A 23,860-nucleotide genomic window follows, 5' to 3' on the forward strand; every position below is an offset into this window, starting at 1 on the left:
GTTCTACACAGTGATGGAAGTTTGCATGAATAAAAAAAGCATTCAAAGCAATTAAGAAAATATTACAACCAATCAAAGTGACGCAAAAGATTATAGCCTGTGCAGGGAAATCATTTTCTATGCAAGGAACCGGCTCCTATTTTACTTAAATATCCTACTGTGCATTATTCTGTCTTTGCATTCATTTTTTTTAAGTAAACTTATACCAGTCAGATGCATGATATGAAAGGCTTTAAGCCACTTGAGCAGGGCGCCTTATTGATCGTATCAGTCGTTTGTGGGCGTCGCGCCGCAGCGTGTCTGAAACAGGAACTGGAGCCGCTGTCATCATTCAGCTGAGCGCACAAAGGTGAGCAGCGTCAGCCATATTTCACACCCTCACACCGCCGGACTCATTTCCTCGGAGGGAGGGGAATCTTGGGCCGAAGCAGGACTGAATTGATTCACCGGCTTGGTAAGATTTACTGTCTATCGATTATCGCCTGGGTCAAAGACCACAACGCAGTTAGTGCGCCTAGCATTCATGCGTTTCTCTTTGTGCTGACGCCGCCCAGATCAAAGAGAAATCTCTACAAACAGGTGTCGCTCTGATTACCGCGGTGGGATAGCCTGGATCTCACTACACACATGGGGCGTTTTACAATCATGAAAAGGGACAAAAATGACAAGCTTCCCATTTTTATAGGTAGGCTATGACTAACGTTACCAGGTGGCTAATAAAAGCTCTATGCAAATGTATGTTTAGAGATAGTGAGTGACTACGCATGGAAACTGAGAACGGTTTTCAGTTCTATTTACTAAAAATAATCGGTCGGTTCCGTTAACTGTGGTCAGATGTGCTTTCTTCTGACGGAGCGAATGAATCAACCCAGTTAAATATTCCCAACAGTAGTGTTTCACAACGTCAGTTTTCAGCTTAACGCGGCATTGTTGTTCGAATCCCGAACGGATGACTCTTATGAGCCAGGTACGTTTAGTGAATCTAAAACACTCTTACAGCCATGGCAAATGTAATCCAGCTCCCAAGCGAATGATTCGTATGAGCCGGTTCTTTTTTTAATGAATCAAAAACGTAGGGTTTTGTTTACAGTCGGTTCTTTTTTTAAGTGTATAAATAAATGCAGCGCGAGCCGTGGAATGATTCCCGAATAAATGACTCCCATGAACCGGATCTTTTTTGTGCATCAAAACATACCCGACGAAAGTAAATATGACACACTTATTGAATTGTATGCTATTAATTTCGTCATGTCCGACTCAAAATGTGCCAAAACTAAGCTGTGCTATACTGTAGCCTAGGCTATATAGGCTCATAAAATAAAAAAAATAATTAGTTACTAACTGTGTGTTAGATCAGATTCATGCCGTGGCCTATTATTATATTATTTGTGGTATTTTATAAACACGATTAAATGACAGCTTAAATATTTTACAGCGTTCTTCTGTATTTTAAATCATATTTAGATAAGCATTAGGCTAAATGTAAAATATAATTCAATTTAGCTGTTTCTGTTTTGTTTTATCTAGTCTATTTAAAGTAAAAGTTAAATAAAATATTATCATTTAGCGATTAGCATTAAACAAATTCTTTCTTTATTTCTTTCTGTTACTTGTTAGTGGGAGTGTTGAAGTTGTTTAATACCTAAACATGACCGAACATATTCTGATTTGCCCTCATAAACTTTAATAGCCTACAAACGTGTCTAAACTACCATATATTTCGAAAACTATGTTCTTCAGCGTTGTCTCTTATCCTAGGCTACATAACCACAGTTAGTTTTATTTATAAATAGTTTTATATTTTATGTGAATATATGTATCTCGCATGATTCAGTTACCGCTACATTTAGTCATCGATTATTTGACTTAATTCCCTATCAGGGGTCCGTTTTTTGATAAACAAGACAAATATTTGTAGAATGGGGTGGGGACTTAAAATTGTCAGGTAAAAAGGCGGTGTTACCTCTTTTAGGTGAGGCTGTCACAAGTCTTGAGTTCCAGTTTTTAATCGTGATTCACATGGAGTGTGTCAGATTTTATTCTCACCGATGTATAAATGACACAGACTTGTTCGTGAGTCATTCTCACTAGCGCTGCTCAAACGCGTTTCTCCTCTTTCTGCTTCAGATCGAGGCTCTGTGGAAATACACAGCATTCTTTGACAGAAGAGAGAGACAACAGCATTCAAAATGCCTAAACCTGTAAGTATTACCGAGTTTTACTTTATTACTGTTAAAGTGTCTACAAGGTTTATGTATAGAAGGTTCAGTAGGATTGTTTGTTTTGAACTTCTGTTACAAGATCATTTCTGGCCTCATTAACGTTTTTGGTATCGGGACCTTATATTTTAACTTGAAAGACTGGTTCTTACTTGCTAAACCACTGTCAAACCATAAACTCTAGTTTTTAAATGTTAAAAAGTTGTCGTTTTCACGTTTAAGCGGTGTTCGAGAAATGATGTCAGTTCTCAAGATACTTCTTAAAGACGCATTTATTTGTTTCAAGGTAGGGTTTAGGTCTCGTTTGCACCTGCTTTTGACTTGTTTGTCCTCAATAAAGTTGTAGTAAGAATGTTCGACTTTTAATGTTTGAAACAAACTCTGTTTTGAATGCTATGTGTTTGCTTCAAAACACTCTTAAAACAGCAAGTGCCGTCTGAAGCATGTTGTCAGTTTGTTTAAGATGGTAACGGGGTTGTCAGGAAGAAGAGTACAGAGGAAATGACATCATGATGACTTTCTCAGAGCTTCTCATTCATCCTTGGCCCTCAGCACTGCCTGCTGAAATGCTGAATAGAGTTGCTTGTTGTTGGTGCCATGGTCAGTGGTTGAGTCATTTTTTCAGTCATTTTTTAGATGCTTTTAAATTGAGATAAGCCAGCAATAAAGGACTAATTATCTGATAAATTTTTAAGTTATATATATATATTTAGTTTCTACACTGAACCCCCTATAAAGATATTTTGTGGGTTTCTGTTCCCTCTTAATATTTTCCCTTCTGTTTCATAACATGTTTCAGGTGTGTCTAAAATCGGCACTTTCAGCAGCTGAGGGTGTTTCCTCTTAAATCTTTGTTATCGTTTGTTCTGCTGAATAATTGATAACTAGACAATGCCTGTTATGCCCTTCGGTGATGCAGCACAAAAGCTCTTTGTGCTGTAATCAATCCTCATCTTCTCGGGCTTTAGCTCAAACCAGCTCAATGAAAGACTAACAGTGCCATCCAAATTGGAACTTTAGGAAAAAGGCGAGTTCAACATGGAGATAAGTTCGTGTAACTCGAGACATGCAACCGTTAACAAAAGTGCTATAAATTTTTTTTTGTCACTACTTTTTATAGTACATGTCATCAAGGCAACATTTCGTGCCCCTTACCTAAATGTTTAGCAAAAAAATAAAATGTAGCAATCCATACAATTTCCAAACAGTTTCCAGTTGAAATGGACACTAGTGGCGTAGAAAAATGCCAACACCTTTTTCACACAAATTATGATTACACTGGCAGATTGATTAGATAAAGTCTAATTTTCTCACGGTTTCTTGGCTGTATAATGACCTCAAAACACTTTTGCCATAGTGCATGATTTGAAAACTAATACATTTAAGTGTTTACACCATATAACCAGCTCCATAATGTATGGCTTTATGTAGTAAGTTTGCTAGAGTCCAGATTTTTTTTTTTTTTTTTTAAAAGCTCAAACTTGTAAAAGCATGCAAAAGTGGGATGCATTTCAGGATTCTGTGTTTGTCGAACATTATTTGTGCAATAGAGCATTAATTGTTTAGCACCACTCACAATACATTTAATTTCCTGCCGTAATACATTACATACAACGACCAAAGTAATAAATCTCGGCAGATTCACCTTTGTCAGTTTTCCACACTACACACTTATAGCGCCACTCACTGAACAATTCACTTTGAAAGTGTTGTGAAATGTGCAAGAAGCAATGCAATATCATTGTAGAGAAATGTTGCACGTTTATTCAACATTTGCAGATGCTAAGTATAGGTTTTGAATAATTTGGTGGTTTCTTTGCTGTTGTTTTGGCCCAGCTGCTATGTAATTCAGGATCAACCTAAAATAAAGTTAAATGATTTAAGAACTGTAAAAATCTCAATTTAGATTTAGATTTTTTAGAGAGCATGTCATAGAGAGTAATCGATTGGTCAGTAGCTGACTTGATATGTTTCCTGCAGATCAAAAGCATGCATGTGTCTGTGATGTTACGTATTTCATAAGCAAACCGTTTTTAGCAGTCAGTCAGAATTTGAACCGCCTTGTAATGTAGATTATTCGGTCTGATGACGTCTGTTGCCCGACGACGCTGAGCTTGGTGACTGTGCACGATTTTGCCAGTATATTGCAGGCCAAAAAAAAGTTTGTCTGTGAACTAAAACCTTTTTAAGAGCAATGCAGAGAAATGGTGAGACTCTATTAAAATGCAGCCTGATGCAGGAGGTGGACCTTTGAGAGGATGTTTCTGAAAGAGACCCTTTGTTTTGTTGGGTAAATGGATACCCCGCCATCCCCCCCTCTTCGGCGAGTTGGATGCCAGTCTTTAAACTGAACTCTTCACCACCACAGCACGCCTATGATTCCTTCTCTATAGCAAAATTTGTATAATTTATTAGTGTTAATTATTTGTGATTGTATATTTATTTATTAACCAACACCAACCATGAATTTGTCTGGGTTTGTGTGCTTACTATCACAGTGCTGCGTTCAGGAAAGGCTCCAGCAGTGCAGGAAGTTCTTTTCATTTACTGAAGCTTGTGGATTGATCATTCACTAGAATTGCTCGAAGTCATTCTCTTTAAACTGTTATGTTGAGTAGGACTGAGTGAGCAAAAAAGTTATGATGTTTGGTAATTATGGCTTGATATTTATAGTATACATTTCTTCGTTTAGCACATGCCTTAATCCAAAGCAACTTGAGAATGATACCAAAAAAGCAATCAATCAAAGTAAGAGCAGAAGTAGTGCTTCCATACAATAGAAATACCAGAGTAATACCATGCTGGATCAGTGGATTTAGCTGTTCTGCTGACGGTTGACAAGTTTTGGGAAATGACCACACTCTGATGCCATTGTCAGGCATGTGGTATTATTATATCAATATTTATGGACGGTATTTGCTGTAAAAATAGCTGAAGGTTTTTGTTTTTTTTTTTCACACAGAAACTGTCATTTCAAACGAAGTTGTCAATGCAAGAAGAATATTGTATATATTATCATATGCATTATAATGACAGCAATCTAATTAATCTTATTATTAGGGCTGTGCAAAAAATCAAATGTGATTTTCACGCACATCTCATCAGTAAAGACGCTCCTGTAATTAGAAGTATATCTCCAGCATGTGCGTTCAGATCAGGGTTGCCAGGTTTTCACAACAACAAATCCTGCTCAGTTGCTTCTCAAAACAAGTCAAAAACTAGCCCAATCGCGCTTCCAGAAGGTTCCCCGATAAAAAAAAAATTCCCGGGGTTAAAATATACTTTTTTTTTTTTTTTGCATGGTAGCGTTGGTAAAATTCGCATTTTAGGGGCTAAATATCACGTTATTTGTATTGGGGTCGCTTTGACCCGCGGACATGAAAAACAACCACAGACCTGGCAACACCGGTTGTCATTTACTACACCAAGCCGTAATTCACTGACAATCTACACAAAATCAATGTTAAAATCGCAGGCGATTCTTTGTCGATTTTGAAAGCGATTTTGTGTTAGTTGTCGGTAGACTACGGCTCTGTGTAGTAACTGCCGCTCCACCTGAACCAGTGTTGCCAAGTCTGCGGTTGTTTTTCATGTCCGTGGTTTGAAGCAACCCCAATACCAACAAAGTGATATTTAGCCCCTAAAATTAGGGGTGCTCCGATCACGATCGGCCGATTGTTAATGCGCATCTCGTCAGTAAAGCCGGTTCTCTAATCAGCGGTTAATTCCGAGTGATTTCACATAGAGCAGCTGTTACTACACAGAGCCGTTGTTAACTGAGAAGATGCACCAGAAAACGCTGAAAATGAAGTGGATTTGCGCATCTTCTCTATTAACAACGGCTCTGTGTAGTAACAGCTGCTCTATGTGAAATCACGCACCTGATGGAATTAACCGCTGATTAGAAAACCGGCTTTACTGACGAGATGTGCATAACGAGCACCCCTACCTAAAATGCGAGTTCATTATATGGCTTCTTTTCTCCTTTTATTTTCCATGGAAGAAATGTGGACTGGTGCTTTGAAGCTTCAGAAAAATGACACACAATTATCATTAAATGATCATAAAAGCAGTCTGTATGACTTTTATATTTGTTTGGAAAAAATGATGAGTATATCTTTTAAAATTCCCTCTTTTGTGTCCCATGGAAGAAAAAAAGTCATACAGTGTGAAACAATGTGAGTGTGAGTAAATGATGACAGAATAGTCATTTTGATATGAAATATTCCTTTGTTTTTTTTTTTATTAATGGAAAGGGTGGGATCTGTGTTGTCTGCTCTGCTTTGGTCTGAACACTTGTGGGATTTTCTGTTTACTTAATTATGAAATTTCATAGTGGACCATTTGTTTTATAATTAGATTCTTACCAGACAGCACACTCATTGCTCACACCCAGTATGGTGTGTCTGTGATTCTCCACCAGTAGTCTCGACACTTATTTTTGTTCAGTCGCCATCATTGCTGACAGTTCTCATGGTAATCATAAAGTATGGATCAGAACCAGATGTGCGCTTAAAGATTGTGCCTCACGATCTCATCATTGCAGATTTTTTTATTTTTATTACCTTTGCCTCTGAGTTTGCTTCAATAAAATGGAAACCGTAGTCTTGTAAAAGATGACCATTTCCTTCTCTACTGTTTTTGTATTTTGCTAATGTATTATTGTTTTTTCTTTCTTCAGGTAAATGTTCGCGTCACTACGATGGACGCTGAGCTGGAGTTTGCCGTTCAGCCCAGCACAACTGGCAAGCAGCTATTTGACCAGGTGTGCAACTAAACAACTAGACAAGAACTAGATTAACAAGCATTAGTTAGGGTCAGTGTCCAGTGGTTTCATAGAGTTTTCAGAGTGTTAGCTCAAACTTTTAATGTTTTCTGCCTTTTCCCTTTAATTATATTTATCACGTGCGAGAAAATGCACTGAAAATATTATATTAAAAAGATGGCACATTCTGTCAATTTATTAATTATTCTTTTAATTATAATGGTGGTTATAATTATTTAAATTATTTTGTCAAAAATAGAACTTGCGTGCACAGAAATGATCCAGGTTTCCTTTTTTATGTAAGCATTGTCTGATTTTATATATATATATATATATATATATATATATATATATATATATATATATATATATATATATATATATATATAATTTTTGTTTTTTTGTTTTTGTGTAAATATATATATTTTTTCCCAAAAGAGCAAAGTTGATGAGATACGTACCCCCACTCTGATGTGTAATGAGATGCATGCAGAAAATGCCGACTTATTTGCAAAATCTATTCACATTTGCTTTACCTAATTATTTTAAGTATATCTTAATATTTGTTTTATATATATATATAAATAATGCATGCATACATACATACATTTCTATTTATACATCTTAGCAGAGCAAAGTGAAACAAAAAGTGATTTTTTTGTTGTTGTTATTTTGTTTTTAAGCAGGTATTTGGTCAAAATTAAAATTGTATAATATATGAAAGAGGCAATTGATTTTGCTCTGTTCTTAGAAGTTCTGGTTGAGTAACAGTTGGGTTACACAGTCAATCATTTTAATCCCTCATTGACATCATCTCGTTGTCTTTCCACGATTCCTTGATCTTAAACAAATCTATGTCCCTCAGGCGAAGCAGAGCGGTAAAACATTGTAGACAGTTACTCAGAGAAATGTTATAAGGTAAATCAAGAATTCAAAAGAGACTTGTTTTCTTAGTCAAATACTTGTTGCTCAAACGAAAGCAGGAATTGCAAAGAAAGTGCATTGGTTAAGCACAAAAAAAAAAAAAGAGCAGAAGGAAAAAATGTTTACAATTAAACTTGTATTGGATTTGAATATATAGTATATGAAACATTAAGTTTTACATTTTTTTTTTATATAAAGTATTTTCATATAAATTGTAAATCATTTTTATTTTTAATAATAACAACATCCAGTTAAGGACGTCACAAAACAAACTCCAACCTCACTGGACATCCGTCTGTTAGTAGCTCCAATGCCTATGACCTAATTTAATTACCGGCTTGGTGACATGGGATAATCCCCTGCAAATAGAAGGCCCAGGACACAGCGGAAACCTCACTGGAAGAGTTTTTCTTCTTTAAAACAGCATATCCCTTGATGCATGACTCACTGACCATTACACTGATGTGCTCATTGACTGCCGCAACTGTGGAAACGGTGAATAAGGGCTGTCCCTCTCAGAACACAATTTAGTATTCCAGCTGAAGCAGTGTCCACTTAAAGAGCCAGACATGAACTGTGGATGGCACACTGCGTGGATGAGATGTTTTCGTGGAAGCCTCTGGCAGTCCAGCTGTCCATTCTGGCAGGTGCATGCAAAAATAATAATAATAATAAAAAATCCAGATCATTGTTATGTTCTTATTAAATATATCTTAGCAGGGTGTTTAATTTAAATAAAGCTGGTGTTACCTTACTTCAAGTTTCTGAAAGTGGTGCCGTGACCCATGTCTGGGTGACTCTTGCATTTCTTCTTATTGGATTGAAGCACAACTATTTTTAAAAGTGGGCTTTGGTGTTTTTTTTTTTTTTTATCTTAAAAACTAAATGCATAATAAGTAGTTTAAGTGAATTCTAGGTATTACTCTACTTAGGTTAAATCCACTTTCTTTAATAGCTTTGACAGTGAGCTTAGAGATGTTTAGAACCTGTTGAGCTGGTTTACAGCATTTGTTGTGCCCTCGCTTCTTTGGATTAGTTTTTTCCCTGGGATATGGTATGACTGTGAATTGTCATAAAAATCGATCAAAGTGAAATAGAAGATCTAATTGTTTAAAGAAAAAAACACTGAAATGTAGTTTTTATCAAATGCAGATCTGTGAAACATTTGTCATGAGTTTAAACTTTCTATCATAATTTGTCCCCTAACTGAATTGTTCATCATTTATGTTCACACAGACGAGAAATACTGTTGTCAGTCCCGTTTGGAGTGCTAAATATGACCGTTTATATGAACTCTTCAGTTGGTTACTAGACTGACAAGCTCATTTTATAACCTATAATCTAAAAGCATCACACTTGGGAACGAATTGTCTGTCATGTCGGATTGACATGCGTATGTGCACATGCTTCAATCAAACTTTGAAAAACTGTATTTGTGTTGGTGGAACAGAGAGAAAAAAAACTGAACAAGAAGAAAAAAAAAACACTAGCCAGAACATTTGAGGCAATGCAGCTTATTAGTTTACTTGCACCTTGCATTTCCTGCAGTGCAGTTTTGTGTTTCAGAAAGCTACAGTTGACACACATCCTGTATTTATTTATTTATTTTTAGTGGTTATTCATACTGAATGTGTGACACTTAATAGATCAGTACTAGATCAGTATGTTTTATTTTTTTTATTTTTTTTGTAGTAGCACGTGGTGTAAATATTCAATAATTTTGCATGCTTTTGGGATGTTGAACTAAACTCCAGTTGGACCAGCAGGTGTTGGCCACTTCATGAGAGCTGCAACATTTGCCAAAACTGTAATAAATACTATCGTGCACAAAGCATGTGGGAAATATGTGTACGTGCATGTAGACTCATCGAAATCTAAAGTTTTCCCTTCAGGGCCTCTGGTGTTCATCACCCTCCACCCCTGCAATAGCTAATGAATGTGAATGAGCTAATGGCCTAAAGTACTTGGTGATGGGAAGAAGGCCAAAATGTACATACATTCAGTATTTACTGTGGTATAATCTTTAAATATGGCTTTTATTCAGTTTTCATGGAAATGTAACCCTGAAGTCTGTTGTATTTCAGACACATAGCAGTTAACTACAGTTTAATAATTCATTCATCTATCTATTGTGTGCTAAAAGGTGTCTTTTTTTTTCTGACAGGTGGTGAAGACCATCGGGTTACGGGAAATATGGTACTTCGGACTACAGTGTATGGACAGCAAAGGGTACCCTACATGGCTGAAACTTGATAAAAAGGTAATTGTGGATTTACCAAAATCACAATATTCACATTTTCTCTAGAGAATGTGTGTTTTAATGGACCTTACTCAGGGTTTTCGCTTTCATCCACATGAATTCAATAGGGTCTTATCCTAATTACAGGCCAGTACTTTACGGAAGTACTTAATCTTCATAAACGTATCTGAATTGGACGTTTTTGATGACGTATAGTTTATCAAGCACACATGACTCATACATGCCTTTCACCTGTCGGACTGACAGCCAGTAGGTTGAACATTTGAATTATGCGTTTCCTCGTTGTTGTCTTTGTACAGCTGATACAGAATACTTCAGAGGAAACTGGATTTCCTCATACACGGAAATGACTTACTTTTTGCGAAATTGAATTGAATTACATTTTCTTTTTTTACTCAAATGATTTAGTCTGTGATTTTTATTTTATTAAAATAAGGCTAATTTGAATTACTAATTGATATCATTTACAATATGAAGAGGAGACAATTAAATCCACATGGAAATAAATCTAGACAGAAAACACTAAACTGAACCCAAAGCCCAAAGTGTAGCTGTAAACTTAGTCCGACTTACTGAATACAAGATGCTTGTGTCCCTTTTTTGTTAATGACTACCAAAATAAATGCAAACCAATGCATGTGGTGAGAAACCTTAGGCTAGTACTACAAAACAGTTGTGGATCTAGAACTTGAATTGTGCGTATTAAATTAATTTGTGATTCAATTAAAATGTTATGTGACTATGATTTTATTAGTTAGCTATGGTCAATATACAATGACATAGAAGGGCTGTTATTTTAAAAAGGTATGAGATGTTTAAGCAAATGCAGCTCATGTGTGAGATCTTAACCCACCATAAAATCAGGAGCAGTCGAAGTAAAGGAGATTTTCAGGAGGAAAAAAAAAACTTGTTTGTTTTCATTCCACTCGTAAACGCTCTAAATGCAGAGACGTGAGAGAGAGAAAACGAGAACTTGTTTAACCCTGAAACATCCACGTTTAATAAAATCGCTTTGTTTGGTGTTGATGGCTGAATGTTTACTTAAAAAAAAAACACTGCGCTCCAACTGTACTCCATTTGGGGCTGCACAACTAATTGAAATCATTGGGAATTGCAATATAGCTTAGTGCTATTGTATTAATATGTGCTGCATGTTTCAGATTGAAGCGTGGCACTGCTGATTTACACATGAGCAGCTCACGATCTGATGTTTGATCTGATCTGTTAAAAGTGGCTCGGCTCACTGAAAATGCTGCTCGGTGCAAACTCTTCTTCGAAGATTGCAACCAGAAGAAAAAACAAAAACTCATCTCCCCCACAGTGCTGCCACACCTGTCACATACCAAACAAACACATACATTCAAATAGTGTGGTTTTCACTAAATATGAGCACTCTTGCTCTTGGCCCTCGTTCTGCTAAGCCAATCAGATTAAAGCACCAAAACGAACTTTGATTTAAATAAAAATGTACTGAAATGAGTACTAGTCCATTCATGAGTAGTCCGCAGAAGCTCAGTATGAAATCTTCCCATTTTTTTCCAGGTCTCCGCTCAAGATTTGAAGAAGGAGAACCCTCTCCAGTTTAAGTTCCGTGCCAAGTTCTTCCCAGAAGATGTAACGGACGAGTTGATCCAGGATATCACTCAAAAGCTGTTCTTCATGCAAGTAAAAGACGGCATTCTGAGTGATGAGATCTACTGTCCACCAGAGACTGCAGTGCTTCTGGCCTCCTACTCAGTGCAGGCCAAATTTGGTGATTTCAACAAGGAAGTGCACAGACCTGGATACCTGACGTCCGATCGCCTCCTGCCTCAACGGTGAGAAAACACAAGACTGGCCTAACTGGGGCATGTCTTCCCAGAAGAACGGGATTTGAATTCTGCCATATTTACTCATCAACACTTGGTTCTGGATAATGGATGAAGGTTTAGAAACTTTGAAAATGAGTCTCTGTCCCTCCTGTTGTTTGATTGTAGGGTTCTAGACCAGCACAACTTGTCACGGGACCAATGGGAGGAGAGGATTCAGGTGTGGCACGAGGAACATCGTGGGATGCTTAAGTAGGTTGACATCCTCTTAAAAGCTATTGTCTTAGTAACAGTATCTTCACAGTTATCGTTCTTGGGCCTCAATGCTAAATGTAGGTTTTAAAATGTCTCTAGATATTGAAACTAACACTTTAGTCAATTGGTCAATCAAGCAAATTTGTTGACTGATGCTTAATAATTGACTTCCTATGTATATATTAGACTATAGGCCTTGGTGGTTCGTTGCTATACCAATTTCAGTTAGCCGGATGAGCCTGTGTTATTAGCTTTTACCAGTTTTTATCGAGGAATAACAGACTTCGGAATGTCGCAGCAACTAACCAATCAGAATCAAGTATTCCATAGAGTGGTGTTATAACATAAAATAAATAACACATACTATGCTAAAAGATTTTGGTCAAATAATCCACCAGCCTCTTACAAACTGAAAGTGATCCTTCTGTTTTATTCTCTGTTCTTAGAGAGGATGCAATGCTCGAGTACCTGAAGATTGCTCAGGATCTGGAAATGTATGGGGTGAACTATTTTGATATCAAGAACAAGAAGGGAACACAGCTGTGGCTGGGTGTGGATGCCCTGGGCCTAAACATCTATGAGAAAGAAGACAAGTGAGTTCAGCCTCTTCCTTACCTTCATTTGACGCGATTCACATCTGAACTGCTATTTCAACTTCTCTGTGTCTTCAGCAAGTTTGTCTCTTGTTATTTAAATAGGATTTAAATTATCTTCCTTTGCATTGCGGGAATACCATGAAAAAATAATAGTATTAGATGGTTATACTGTAGATATACATTACATTATTACATGTACCATGGTTATTTTGTGGTATACCATGATACTTGGTAATATCTTTATCCATCATCGTCTCTTCATTTACACCAATCTGTGAAATGTAAGATATTAAGGATTTTTTAGTTTTTCGATGACATGTGATGTAGCTTGACTTGAGGACATTGTTCTCAGAACACTGTGCTCTTCTATCCACCTACAGAGATCTCTGTGTGTATGTGTGTGAGAGAGTACGTAAAGTGCAGTGGCAGCTAAAGGCTTTTCCCCCATAATGCCCTCTATTTTAACCATGGCAACAAAGACTGGTTTTTCAAGCTGAGCAGTCCTTGAAAACGTTGGGCAAGGATTGTGTATGCGACTGAGAGAAGGCTTCGCGAGTACACACATGCAAAGATAAGAAAACCATGTTGCACAACAACCTTTGAAATAGTTGACATTCACTGGATCTTTTCTTGTGTTAGCTGTGCTCTTTTAGCTTCAAGGTATCTGCTGAGTGGCCCATGTCCTTCACATTTGTTCCAGATGAACTGACAACGTCAGTCCCCAGAAGCTTGTACTCATAGTTTTACACTGAACACTCTGATCAGAAATGATGGAAAATGCTGTAGTCGACGCCAAAATGCATTAAAAGGTGTTTTTTTCATTATCCCCATCAAACGAATATTAGACTAGTAAATTATTGAAGGAAAGAACGAACAAGCTTCTATTAGAATTCTTATGCATTATTATTATCATTATCATATAACACTCCGTTTTACAGTGTCCTTGTTGCACATATTGCATGCACTTACTATAGCAATAACATAAATTATGCATCATTACAAGCAACTAGCCATAAACCAGACCTAACCCTATAGTAAGTATTTGTGGTTAATAAGTGTAACAAGGACACCTTAAAATAAACCTATAACTGGTTTAATACAATTTATTTTTATTGTAATACAACTGGTAATTTTCCTTCATTTAAAAGGTAGAATAATCTATTAAAAACATTGTATGTCTTCAGTCCACAAGAGGAAAAACTTAGCAAGTACGTTTTAGCAGCTCTATTCCACCTAGACCAAGTCTTTCTGGAAATCTGTTCCCACTAGACCCAATCGAAGCCAAGCAAGAGACTTTTTATAGACCAAATGTACAAACATAGTACTATGAGGACAAAAACCATGGCCTTTTAAAAATACTGTAAATTATATAAATTATATGATATGATATTGAACAGTCAGGACTTGTTGTATTCTCTTCCTGTTCCTCCCTAGCCTGAAATGTACTATAAATCCGCCAAAATACTATCGCTGCAAATATAAACCATTCAAACATAATATCTCAACAGAAAAGGATTTTAAATTGTTCTCAATAGTAGTAGTACATTAAACTACCGTATTTGCTTCAGTTGTTAAAATGGTATAACTTTACAATAAGGTCACATCAGATTAATTAAACATTGAACATTAATTGCATTAGTTAACATGAACTAACATTTGAAAAATACTTCTAAAGCATTTATTAATCTTTGTTAATGTCGGTTTCACCATTTAGTAATACATTATTAAAATGTAAAGTTGTATCTGCTGACATTATTTAATGGAAATGAGTTAACGTTAACAATGAACAGTTAATGAATGTTAACAAAGATGAATAAATATGCATGAATAAACGCAATAACTAATTTTATCAAACCTGACCTTATTGTAAAGTGTTACTGTTAAAATATGGCTACCATTATTATTATTATTATTATTATTATTATTAAGAGTATTTAATAAAATAAATAAGAACTGTTGAATGAGCTACAAGTGCAGGATCTTGCATACCATATTTATTACCATCGTTAATTATTTTAACCATTTATGTCATTTGTTTTAGGGAACATTTGTGGTGTGTCATGTGGTGTGGTAGATAATAGCTTGGTGTTCTCTCAGCGTAGAGACAGTGAGGCATGCATGTTAGAAGGCGTAGATGTAACGACACTCCCATGAGCTTCACAAAGAGATCACATGACACACTCCTTACTGTGATGATGTCATCCGCTCACGTTAATCACACGCCTGACCTTGTCTTTGCATTCCTTGAGTATCTCCGTGTTTGACCGTCATTCCTGGGCTACAACATTCTCACTGCATTACAATCTCATCTCGGTGCTAGATGTCTAGATTTTTGCTCATTCAGCAACTAAAGATCTGATTGTTGTCATCCATGCCTTTCAATGGGGATTTCAGGTTTTATCCACCCTACCGTGTGTGTTTTGCGTGACTGTATGTTCGGGAATGAATGCAGAACATTTCTCATGATTTTACTATTGTCTTGACAGACTCTCACCGAAAATCGGATTCCCCTGGAGTGAAATAAGAAACATTTCCTTCAACGATAAGAAGTTTGTCATCAAGCCAATAGATAAAAAATCTCCAGTAAGTGAAACACCAGCTGACCTTCATACCTCACAGTCACACCTGAAACTGAAAAACTCGTTTTATTCCATTCTAATATACAAACATTTGATGTCACGCCAATGTTTGAACTTCTAGGATTTCATTTGAGATACAAAATCCAATTCAAACACAGCTTTAGGATTAAAACCAAATGTTAAAGAAGTGTTATGATGGAAACTGATTTATCTGCACCATTTGTAGGTAAATTTACACTTGTAAATATGAGACATTGAGCTTTAGACATCATGCTGGAGAACATGATCAGGTTTTACACAAAAAGGTTCTCCTACCAAATACTTGTTTTATTTTTTCGGCTTATCTAAAAGGTTCTGTTATGGAGATAATTTATAGATAAGAATAGATAAAGGATATTCAGCACAGCACTATTATAAATACTATTACAGTGTATAAATGATACTGAAACAACACCGTATTGTGACGCTCACAAACACTGGAAAAGATGGTGAGATGCTTTCTAGCGATAGCTTCAGCTGTGTTTTGATACACACACATTAGATCCCTGTAAGGTCTGCAGGTTCACAGTCACGAGTCATTAGTTTTAGCAGGTCTGTTGTGGCTGATAAACACCAGCAGCCAGTGTCCTCTGACAGGTTGGCCTTAATAGAGCATTATCTCTGAGCATCAGAGCCGGTCTGTCTACGGCTGCTCAGAACAAAAGAAAGTGAAATTGACATACAGCCACGTATGGTGACCCATACTCAGAATTCGTGCTCTGCATTTAACCCATCCAAAGTGCACACACACACACACTACCTTCACTGCTTTTGAACACATACCCAAAGCAGTGGGCAGCCATTTATGCTGCGGCGCACGGGGAGCAGTTTGGGGTTCGATGCCTTGCTCAAGGGCACCTAAGTCGTGGTATAGCCGCCGAGACTCGAACCCACAACCTTAGGGTTAGGAATCAAACTCTCTAACCACTAGGCCACGACATCCCCCCCCACACAACAGCTTTATGGTTTATACACAATAGAACAACAGCTTTCTTTAGGTTTTACACTTGCATTGTCACAGGAACTTTATTATATAAATAAACCGAGCTTTTAGTCTGATCGTAGAATGAATGGTTTATAACCCCTGCACCTCCTTATCTTGTTTCTTCCCTGGCAGGATTTTGTGTTCTACTCCCCGCGGTTGCGCATTAACAAGCGTATCCTGCAGCTGTGTATGGGGAACCATGAGCTTTACATGCGCCGCAGGAAGCCGGACACCATCGAGGTGCAGCAGATGAAAGCCCAGGCTCGAGAGGAGAAACAACACAAACAGATGGAGAGGTGAGAATGAGTCTCCATGGTGACGTGACGACTGATTTGGTCTCATCAGCAGATAATGCAGTGTCTGTGCAGCACAGTGCAGTAAAAGAGACCGTATTCTACATCTGTGTAGCATCCTGTTTCTTAACTCGAAACTTTGGCTTGGCAAAGCCTGATATGAATTGATTTTTGTTTTGTTTTGTGTATTTTGTTGTTGTTTTGTGTGTTGTGTTATTGTGTTTTTTTGTTTGTATTGCTGTGTCTTCGTGTGTTTTGTTTTTGCTTTGTTTTGTTTTTTTGTTATTGTTTTGTGTGATTTGTGTGTTGTATTTAGTTGTTTGCGTTTTTTTTCTTGTTGTTTTTTTTTTTTTTTTTTTTTTTTTTGTGTGTGTGTGTGTTATGTGTTTTTTTTTTATGTTTTGCCTTTATTTGACTCCAATTGCTTTGTTGCAAAATACTTTCCAAATGGCTGGCATTTAAACAGTTTTTAGTGTTGTGGTGGGCTGATCAACGCTCACATCGCTGCCGTCGATCAGGGTGGGCTGCGAGTGGTCGTATGTCAATCTTCTCATGTTTGTGACATCATGAAACCATAAAGATCTCTGAAGAAGCTGTTTGTGCAGCTGGTCAAGGAGCTTTGAATAATTAACATCAGACTATTGCCAGGGAAAATTGAGTTTTGTAATATATGACCACTTCAACATGGTCTCCCTTGGCAGGTCAGAATGAGAGCTGACTTTGGCACTGTGCATCTCTTTTGTTGTGACTTATCTACAGAGCTCAGCTGGAGAGTGAGAAGAAGAGACGAGAGGCCATAGAGAGAGAGAAAGAGCAGATGGAGAAGGAGAAACAGGAGCTGATGGTGCGACTCTACCAGTTTGAGGAGAAGACCAAAAAAGCAGAGAAGGGTAAGACGTCAGGGTCCCGCGTGTTTGTTTCTTATGATATTTTTCTAGTTAAAAAACTTGTTTTGATTTGATTGCTAATATTTTCATGTCTAATGCAAAATGATTGTATTTAATGCTTTCACATAACCAGATAAAACAGCCAGCATATGAATTATTTGAATTTGAGGAAAATGTCAAGCTTTATCATGTTTATATGATTTGAATTCCGAAAAAGACATGTCATTTTATCTGTTAGTATTTTGTTTAATTAAAGAACACAGTATGGATTATAGTTGTAAAATTCGAACAGTTATTTCTGATTGTTGTTGCGCTGTAAGTCCATATGGAAAATGTGACTCATAATTGAAGATGTCAAGCCAAATATATTCACTTTGGTCTTTTCAGTTTATGTAACCTTTTAGATTAACTCTATAAAGCCTCAGAGATAATATAGTCAAGTCACCTTTATTTATATAGTGCTTTCAACAATACAGTGTCAAAGCACTTTACAGTATTAAATAGGAAAATAGTGTCAATAATGGAAAAATATATGTAATTAAATAATATATAATAATACTTTGATCATGACTGTGCTCAAGCTGACAATACCATTTGACCGGCAATGCAAACATAAGCTGGTGTCATACTGCACCTGTTACTCTGTTTCTGCTGTTCGCATGCCATATTTCTTTTGTGTTTGCCACAAAGCTTGCCTTTCTGATATTCAGAATACGACTACATTATTAAACAAGGATTTTTTTCATTCAGAAAAAATATATATATACACACACACACACACACAAACATTTATTCTTTGTTTTATTTATTTATTTTGTCATGGAAGCAGTAGTATGTGTGTTGTTATTCTGGATTGAGTAATGTTGCTGAATCTTGTGGCAATCTCTTACTTTACACAGTCCAGCAAAGCTTTCTGAATTTCCATTTATAAATCGGTCACAATATTACATAATTTCTGCTTTTTTCGTCAGCTTAAAGGAAAATTCTGTCATTTTTTTCCATGGAGCGCACAAGAAATGATATGAACCAGAAAGTCCAAGCTTCTCTTTTTACATACTGTGAAAGTGAAATGGTGTCCACAGCTGTCAAGAAAGGGTTCAGTGAATATCAGCTGCTCTTCATATAAAGCTGTTGTATGTCTTTACATAATTTGGAATATAGTGAAAGAGTCATAAGTACTTATATGGTGCTTCATTGGGCCTTTCTGGAAATTCACAGCCAGTGGTTCCCATCCACTTTCATTGTACGGGTTTATCATTTGTTCCAAGGGAAAAAAGAGGTCATACAGTGTTTGGAAGGACCGTTATAATTTTGGGGTGAACTATCCCTTCAAAGAAGAATAATTACAGGGACCAAAACTACTTAAGATGTGTTAATAGTTACTCTTTAAATGAGATCCGGATGCATGTTTTCAGACCTACAGGAGCAGATGCAGAGGGCCATGCAGCTGGAGCATGAACGGAGGCTGGCAGAGGAGGAGGCCGCCCGACTGGAGGCAGAGAGGCAAGCAGCACTGTTGGCAAAGGAGGAACTGGCCCGTCAAGCCCAGGATCAGCTGAAGAGTCAGGAACAGCTGGTGAGAGCACAGCACTCTTTCCCTTAAAAACTTACTTTGCCTTCATAAGCTTTTCTCCCATTAAAAATCCTCCCCATTCATCTCTCTCAGGCTGCTGAGCTGGCAGAACATACAGCTCGTATTGCACTCCTCGAGGAAGCCAAACAACGCAAGGAGGAGGAAGCTATGACATGGCAGCACAGAGTAAGACATGAACCCGTACTGGAAATTGGGATATCACCTTTTTATCTTGCATTCCTGCAAATTTGCCCAAAAGCTCTCTGTTTATCCATAACTGTGGTGAATTCTTGAGTTCTGGTAGACTGATCTTTGTGGTGTTGGACTGTGTTCTTCCAGGCACAAGAGGCCCAAGATGACCTGGTAAAGATCCGCGAGGAGCTTCACACGCCTCTCCCTCCGCCACCTCCTGCATTTGAACCTGATGAGAACGAGTTTGAAGATGGGGAGAGCAACAGTAGCTACAGTGCAGACCTGCAGACAGGCGGTATCAATGACCACCGCTCCGAAGAACAGCGAATCACTGAGGCCGAGAAGAATGAACGAGTTCAGAAACAGCTGTTGGTAAGAACAAACACTGCAGCAGCAACTGTTGAAACTATCATAGGCTCCAGATTAGAGTTTAGGGCAGTGGTAGCCAACCCTGCTCCTGGAAAGTTACCTTTAGTTCAGACTCTGCTCCAGCACACCTGCCTGTTATTCTCAAGTAATCCTGAACACCTTGATGAACTGGTCCAAGTCTGTTACTGTTATGTTTAAACCCTAGTTCAACAATTTAGTAGGGCTGGTAATTTATAACGCGTTAATTAGATTAGTTCATTATGGCGAAAAATAACATGTTAAAAATATTAATGCATTTAATGCACTTTCCCCGCCTCAGACCTATGTAGATCATCTGCCATTTCATACAGTCGATTGATGACTACTATGAGGCAGAGCAACAACTTACTACATGATGGAGCCTAGAAAATATCCCTAAAATACACTCGTTTTTACGAGTTTTGCATTGTGGGACTGAATGAGTGCAATTGAGAATGTCCACTATTGTTTCGGACACCAATACAAATGGCTGTCCCCTTAAATAGTGCCCTGTTTAAGGGTATAGGCGGCGATTTCAGATACAGCCCAGGTGTGTCCAAACCTTCTCCTGGAGGGCCAAAGTCCTGCAGAGATTAGCTTCTACACGCTAGCCTGGAAGTTTCTAGTGTGTCTGAAGACTGGTTCAGATCTTTATGCAGGACAGTGGCACTGTAGGAGTAGATTTGAACACCCCACAGCTAAACTCTGCAGGGCAGTGAGAATAAGTATGGACCTTTTCATAGTACCAGAACTAATTGTGGAACTACCCACTTTTTGGCGTTTTCGCACAGCCTGAAATGGGTGCTATTTTAGTACCGGACTGGTTTTTGGAAAACCAAATTAGCTCCTACTCCAGAGCAGGGTCTAACCAGCACAACTGGTACTAAACGTGACATAAGTAGACATTGATTGGCCAAACTCATTCGAAAATGCTGTGTAAACATACTGTAAACATTGTGTTAAACCAATTTTGCAAGTATGATGAACAGCAATACATTGGCGGATGCCGGCACTTGTAGCAAATGTAGCACTGCCAGTAGTTGTTGGAGATTCTTAATCCTCCTTTCGGTTCTTTTAATCAATTTACGTATACATGGACATCCCGTGTCCATTATTGTGAAATCCACGAGACTCAACAAAAACACATCTCTGATCACTGCGTCCTCCGTCCTCCTGTTGTTAACGTTGTTCTTTGTTAACGTTGTCGAACGGCGCGCACAAGTGACATCTCTGTTGCCCGGTTTACATCAATTCCTAGTACACAGCTACAGATATCTACCTCCTGTGGCTCAGTGGTAGAGCATTGCATTAGCCATGCAAAAGGTTGTGGGTTCAATTCCCAGGGAACACACATACTGGTTATAAATGTAGAACCTGAATGCACTGTAAATTGCATTGGAGAAAAGCGTCTGCGTCTAACCTTTCTGTAACATCTTAGACCTAACTGGTCCCAGACAAGGGACTGTAATCTTGAAAGCCTTGGTTAGATGGTTCAGGAATGTTTGATTAGGGTTGAATACCCCTGTCCAAAACGACATTCGTATTAACCTGTCATTGAACTCTGACTTTAGGTTTAGGGCCTAGAACAGAGTTACTCATTCTGACTCGTGGAGATCTAAATGGTACATGAACCAGCTTGTCAAGATCTTTCGGTTTACTTAAAAAAAAAAAAAAAAAATTAGACTGTAGGAATAGCCCCTATCCAACAAAAAGGAACTTATCAGGAATTGATTAAATACTTGCACGAAAAGCACAAAGTTTTTTTGTTGTTGATTCCTAACTCATGTTAATAACAGAAAACCAACAAAAGTATCCAGAGGATTACAAACATGTGGCTCTGATCCTGCCATCCTCTATCATCATAGCGGTGTTCCCATTGTAGGTGCAAAAGCAAGAAAACAAAGTCTCTTCAGGTTTAGGTCCCCTTCAGGCCCCTAAGCCATCTTGGGGAGTACCAGAACTACTGTATGTCAGAAGGTGGCTAATATAGCTCTCTGTGAGTAGGAATGATTAACCCCTGCCCTATAACATCTACTAGCAAAAATGCCTTTCTCTTTAGGTGAACGTTGAGGTTAGGGTTAAATAGACCTAAAGCTATTCTTGGTTGAGATGAACAGCACCAGGGATGTCTATACACATGGAACATGTCCTACTTTATCTCATAGATTTAACTGTGGTACTGCTAACAGATCTTTGTTGGTCCAGGGCTACACTCTTTTCAACCAAACAGATTTTGGAAATGGGATTAGGTTTAGGATTTAGGCTCGGTCTGGGACTTGACTTAAAAACCTAAATTTCCCTCTGCCTGTAGGGTTAGTTAATAATTAGGGTAAGGAATGGTCAATGTGATTTTGCCAAGTAGGTCATGTTCCTGAAACATCAGTCCACACACTATTATCCCAAAACACTCTGTAACACATTCCTAACCATCATAAGAGAGAACTATAGATCAATACGAATGTTATCAACTAGATATCCACTTGTTCTGAATGGGTTTAGGGGCTGACATAGACCTAAACAGCAATGTTGTTATTCCAAACACATATTCTACATGACAGAATCACATTAAACTGTTGGGGATAGGGTTAGGACTGTGTTTTTTTTTTAAGTCCTTCTTTTAGGCAAAATCACATGGATCCAGCTCTCTTCAGCCACGGGGTTCAAAGAAGCATCACTAAAGTTCTGACATTATCTTCTTTACAGGCGCTGACATCAGAGTTGTCCCAGGCTCGTGACGAAACCAAGAAGACTCAGAATGACCTGTTGCACACAGAGAACATGCGCGCCGGCCGAGACAAATACAAAACTCTCCGGCAGATCCGCCAGGGCAACACCAAACAGAGGATCGATGAGTTTGAGGCCTTATAAAATATCTGGACCAGGAAACTTTGGGAGGGAGGGAGGAAATGAATCTCAAAGCCCTTGTCTGTTTTCTTTCGTTCCCAATGTCTGAGTGGTCAATGCAAGAGGCACAACCTGCGAACACGTACCGTACACACACACACACACACACACACAGTAATACAACAGTTTGGATTCGTTTATGAACACTGGTTTAACATGCACTAAAAATGCACACTTTTTTTGTCATTAAAGTTAACATAAACACATACGTTTACCCCACAGTGGTGTACATAGAATGTAACGGTAATATTTTACAGTAAGGTTCTATACTGTAGCATTAGTTAATGTACGAGGAATCATAAACATTTTTATCATTTATTAATGTTAGGTCATTTGTTCATTCTTGGTGTGTAATGCTAACTAGTGATGACTGTTAATGTTTATTTATACAGTATATGTAGCAACTAACATTATCCAAGATTAATCAATTGTTCAGTTAATTGTGTTAACTAGTGCTAAGGTATACAGTCTTATTGTAAAATATTACCAATTTCACAAATGCACACCAGTTTCACAGAATGTACTAAAATCTGCTTTTGCCATAAAAATATGAATATAAATAATATTTAAACGCACGTGCCAACAATGCATCCCACTTTTGTTAGTAATTTAATAATCTGGCCAAATTATAGTTTTTACTAGTTTTGGGTTATAATAAGTGGTTGTACCCCCCCCCCCCCCTCTTTCTTGTTAATGATCCACTCAGCACAGGACTTGGCAGTATAATCGTAATTTTATGTATTGTCTTATATTAAAACTCTTTCATTCATGTTGAATATGGCTTTTGCCAGAATATTTGTTATAGTGTTTATTTATTCAGTCTTTTGGTTACTTCAGGTTTACGGGTAGATGTACTCTTCTTCTTTACCAATGACTACAGATTCATTTGTTTATTCAATTCTGTATTGACCCAAATGATGATCGTATTAGATTCTTTTTTTCTATTTAAGAGATTTATATTAACTTATACTTTTTTTATGTATAGGATTATGTTCAAATGCATCGTTAGATTTCCAACATAAGATATAAACAGATTTTTTTAAGGACTTAGTTACTGAATATCCATTGCCATGACAGTGGGCTGAAGGCAGATTTGTTTAATAGACTTCTGTAATCTCAGTAGGTATCTAAAGTCTCAGTAGGTATCTAAATGGATTTTGATTCATGCTGTTGGTGGTTTTCTAAGCAGAAGAG

At 37.6% G+C, this 23,860-nt stretch overlaps 1 protein-coding gene across 3 annotated transcripts; it reads left to right on the top strand.

Annotated features, from left to right (window-relative positions):
- The first annotated feature begins 302 nt into the window (after window positions 1-302).
- On the top strand, window positions 303-23,442 carry LOC113063404 (ezrin-like). Of its 3 annotated transcripts, none has more exons than XM_026233765.1 (14): window positions 303-454; window positions 2,128-2,201; window positions 6,901-6,984; window positions 10,073-10,168; window positions 11,711-11,985; window positions 12,145-12,228; window positions 12,678-12,824; window positions 15,314-15,410; window positions 16,563-16,726; window positions 17,483-17,613; window positions 19,026-19,186; window positions 19,277-19,369; window positions 19,523-19,747; window positions 22,466-23,442. In XM_026233765.1, exons 2-14 carry the CDS (start codon window positions 2,190-2,192, stop codon window positions 22,628-22,630), a joined length of 1,734 nt encoding a protein of 577 aa, XP_026089550.1. In that variant the 5' UTR covers window positions 303-454; window positions 2,128-2,189; the 3' UTR covers window positions 22,631-23,442. The 3 variants fall into 3 exon arrangements, with proteins under 3 accessions (XP_026089550.1, XP_026089552.1, XP_026089551.1); XM_026233767.1 differs by lacking the exon at window positions 303-454 and adding an exon at window positions 502-685; XM_026233766.1 differs by lacking the exon at window positions 303-454 and having other exon boundaries at window positions 1,993-2,201.
- Window positions 23,443-23,860: the final 418 nt, after the last annotated feature.

This window comes from Carassius auratus, chromosome 45, assembly GCF_003368295.1.
Source record: "Carassius auratus strain Wakin chromosome 45, ASM336829v1, whole genome shotgun sequence".
NCBI classification, from domain to species: Eukaryota; Metazoa; Chordata; class Actinopteri; order Cypriniformes; family Cyprinidae; genus Carassius; species Carassius auratus.

Coding starts and splice junctions, on each gene's coding strand:
- LOC113063404 (XM_026233765.1), top strand. Junction 12,229..12,677: donor GAACATCGTGGGATGCTTAA/GTAGGTTGACAT, acceptor CTCTGTTCTTAG/AGAGGATGCAATGCTCGAGT. Junction 12,825..15,313: donor ATCTATGAGAAAGAAGACAA/GTGAGTTCAGCC, acceptor TTGTCTTGACAG/ACTCTCACCGAAAATCGGAT.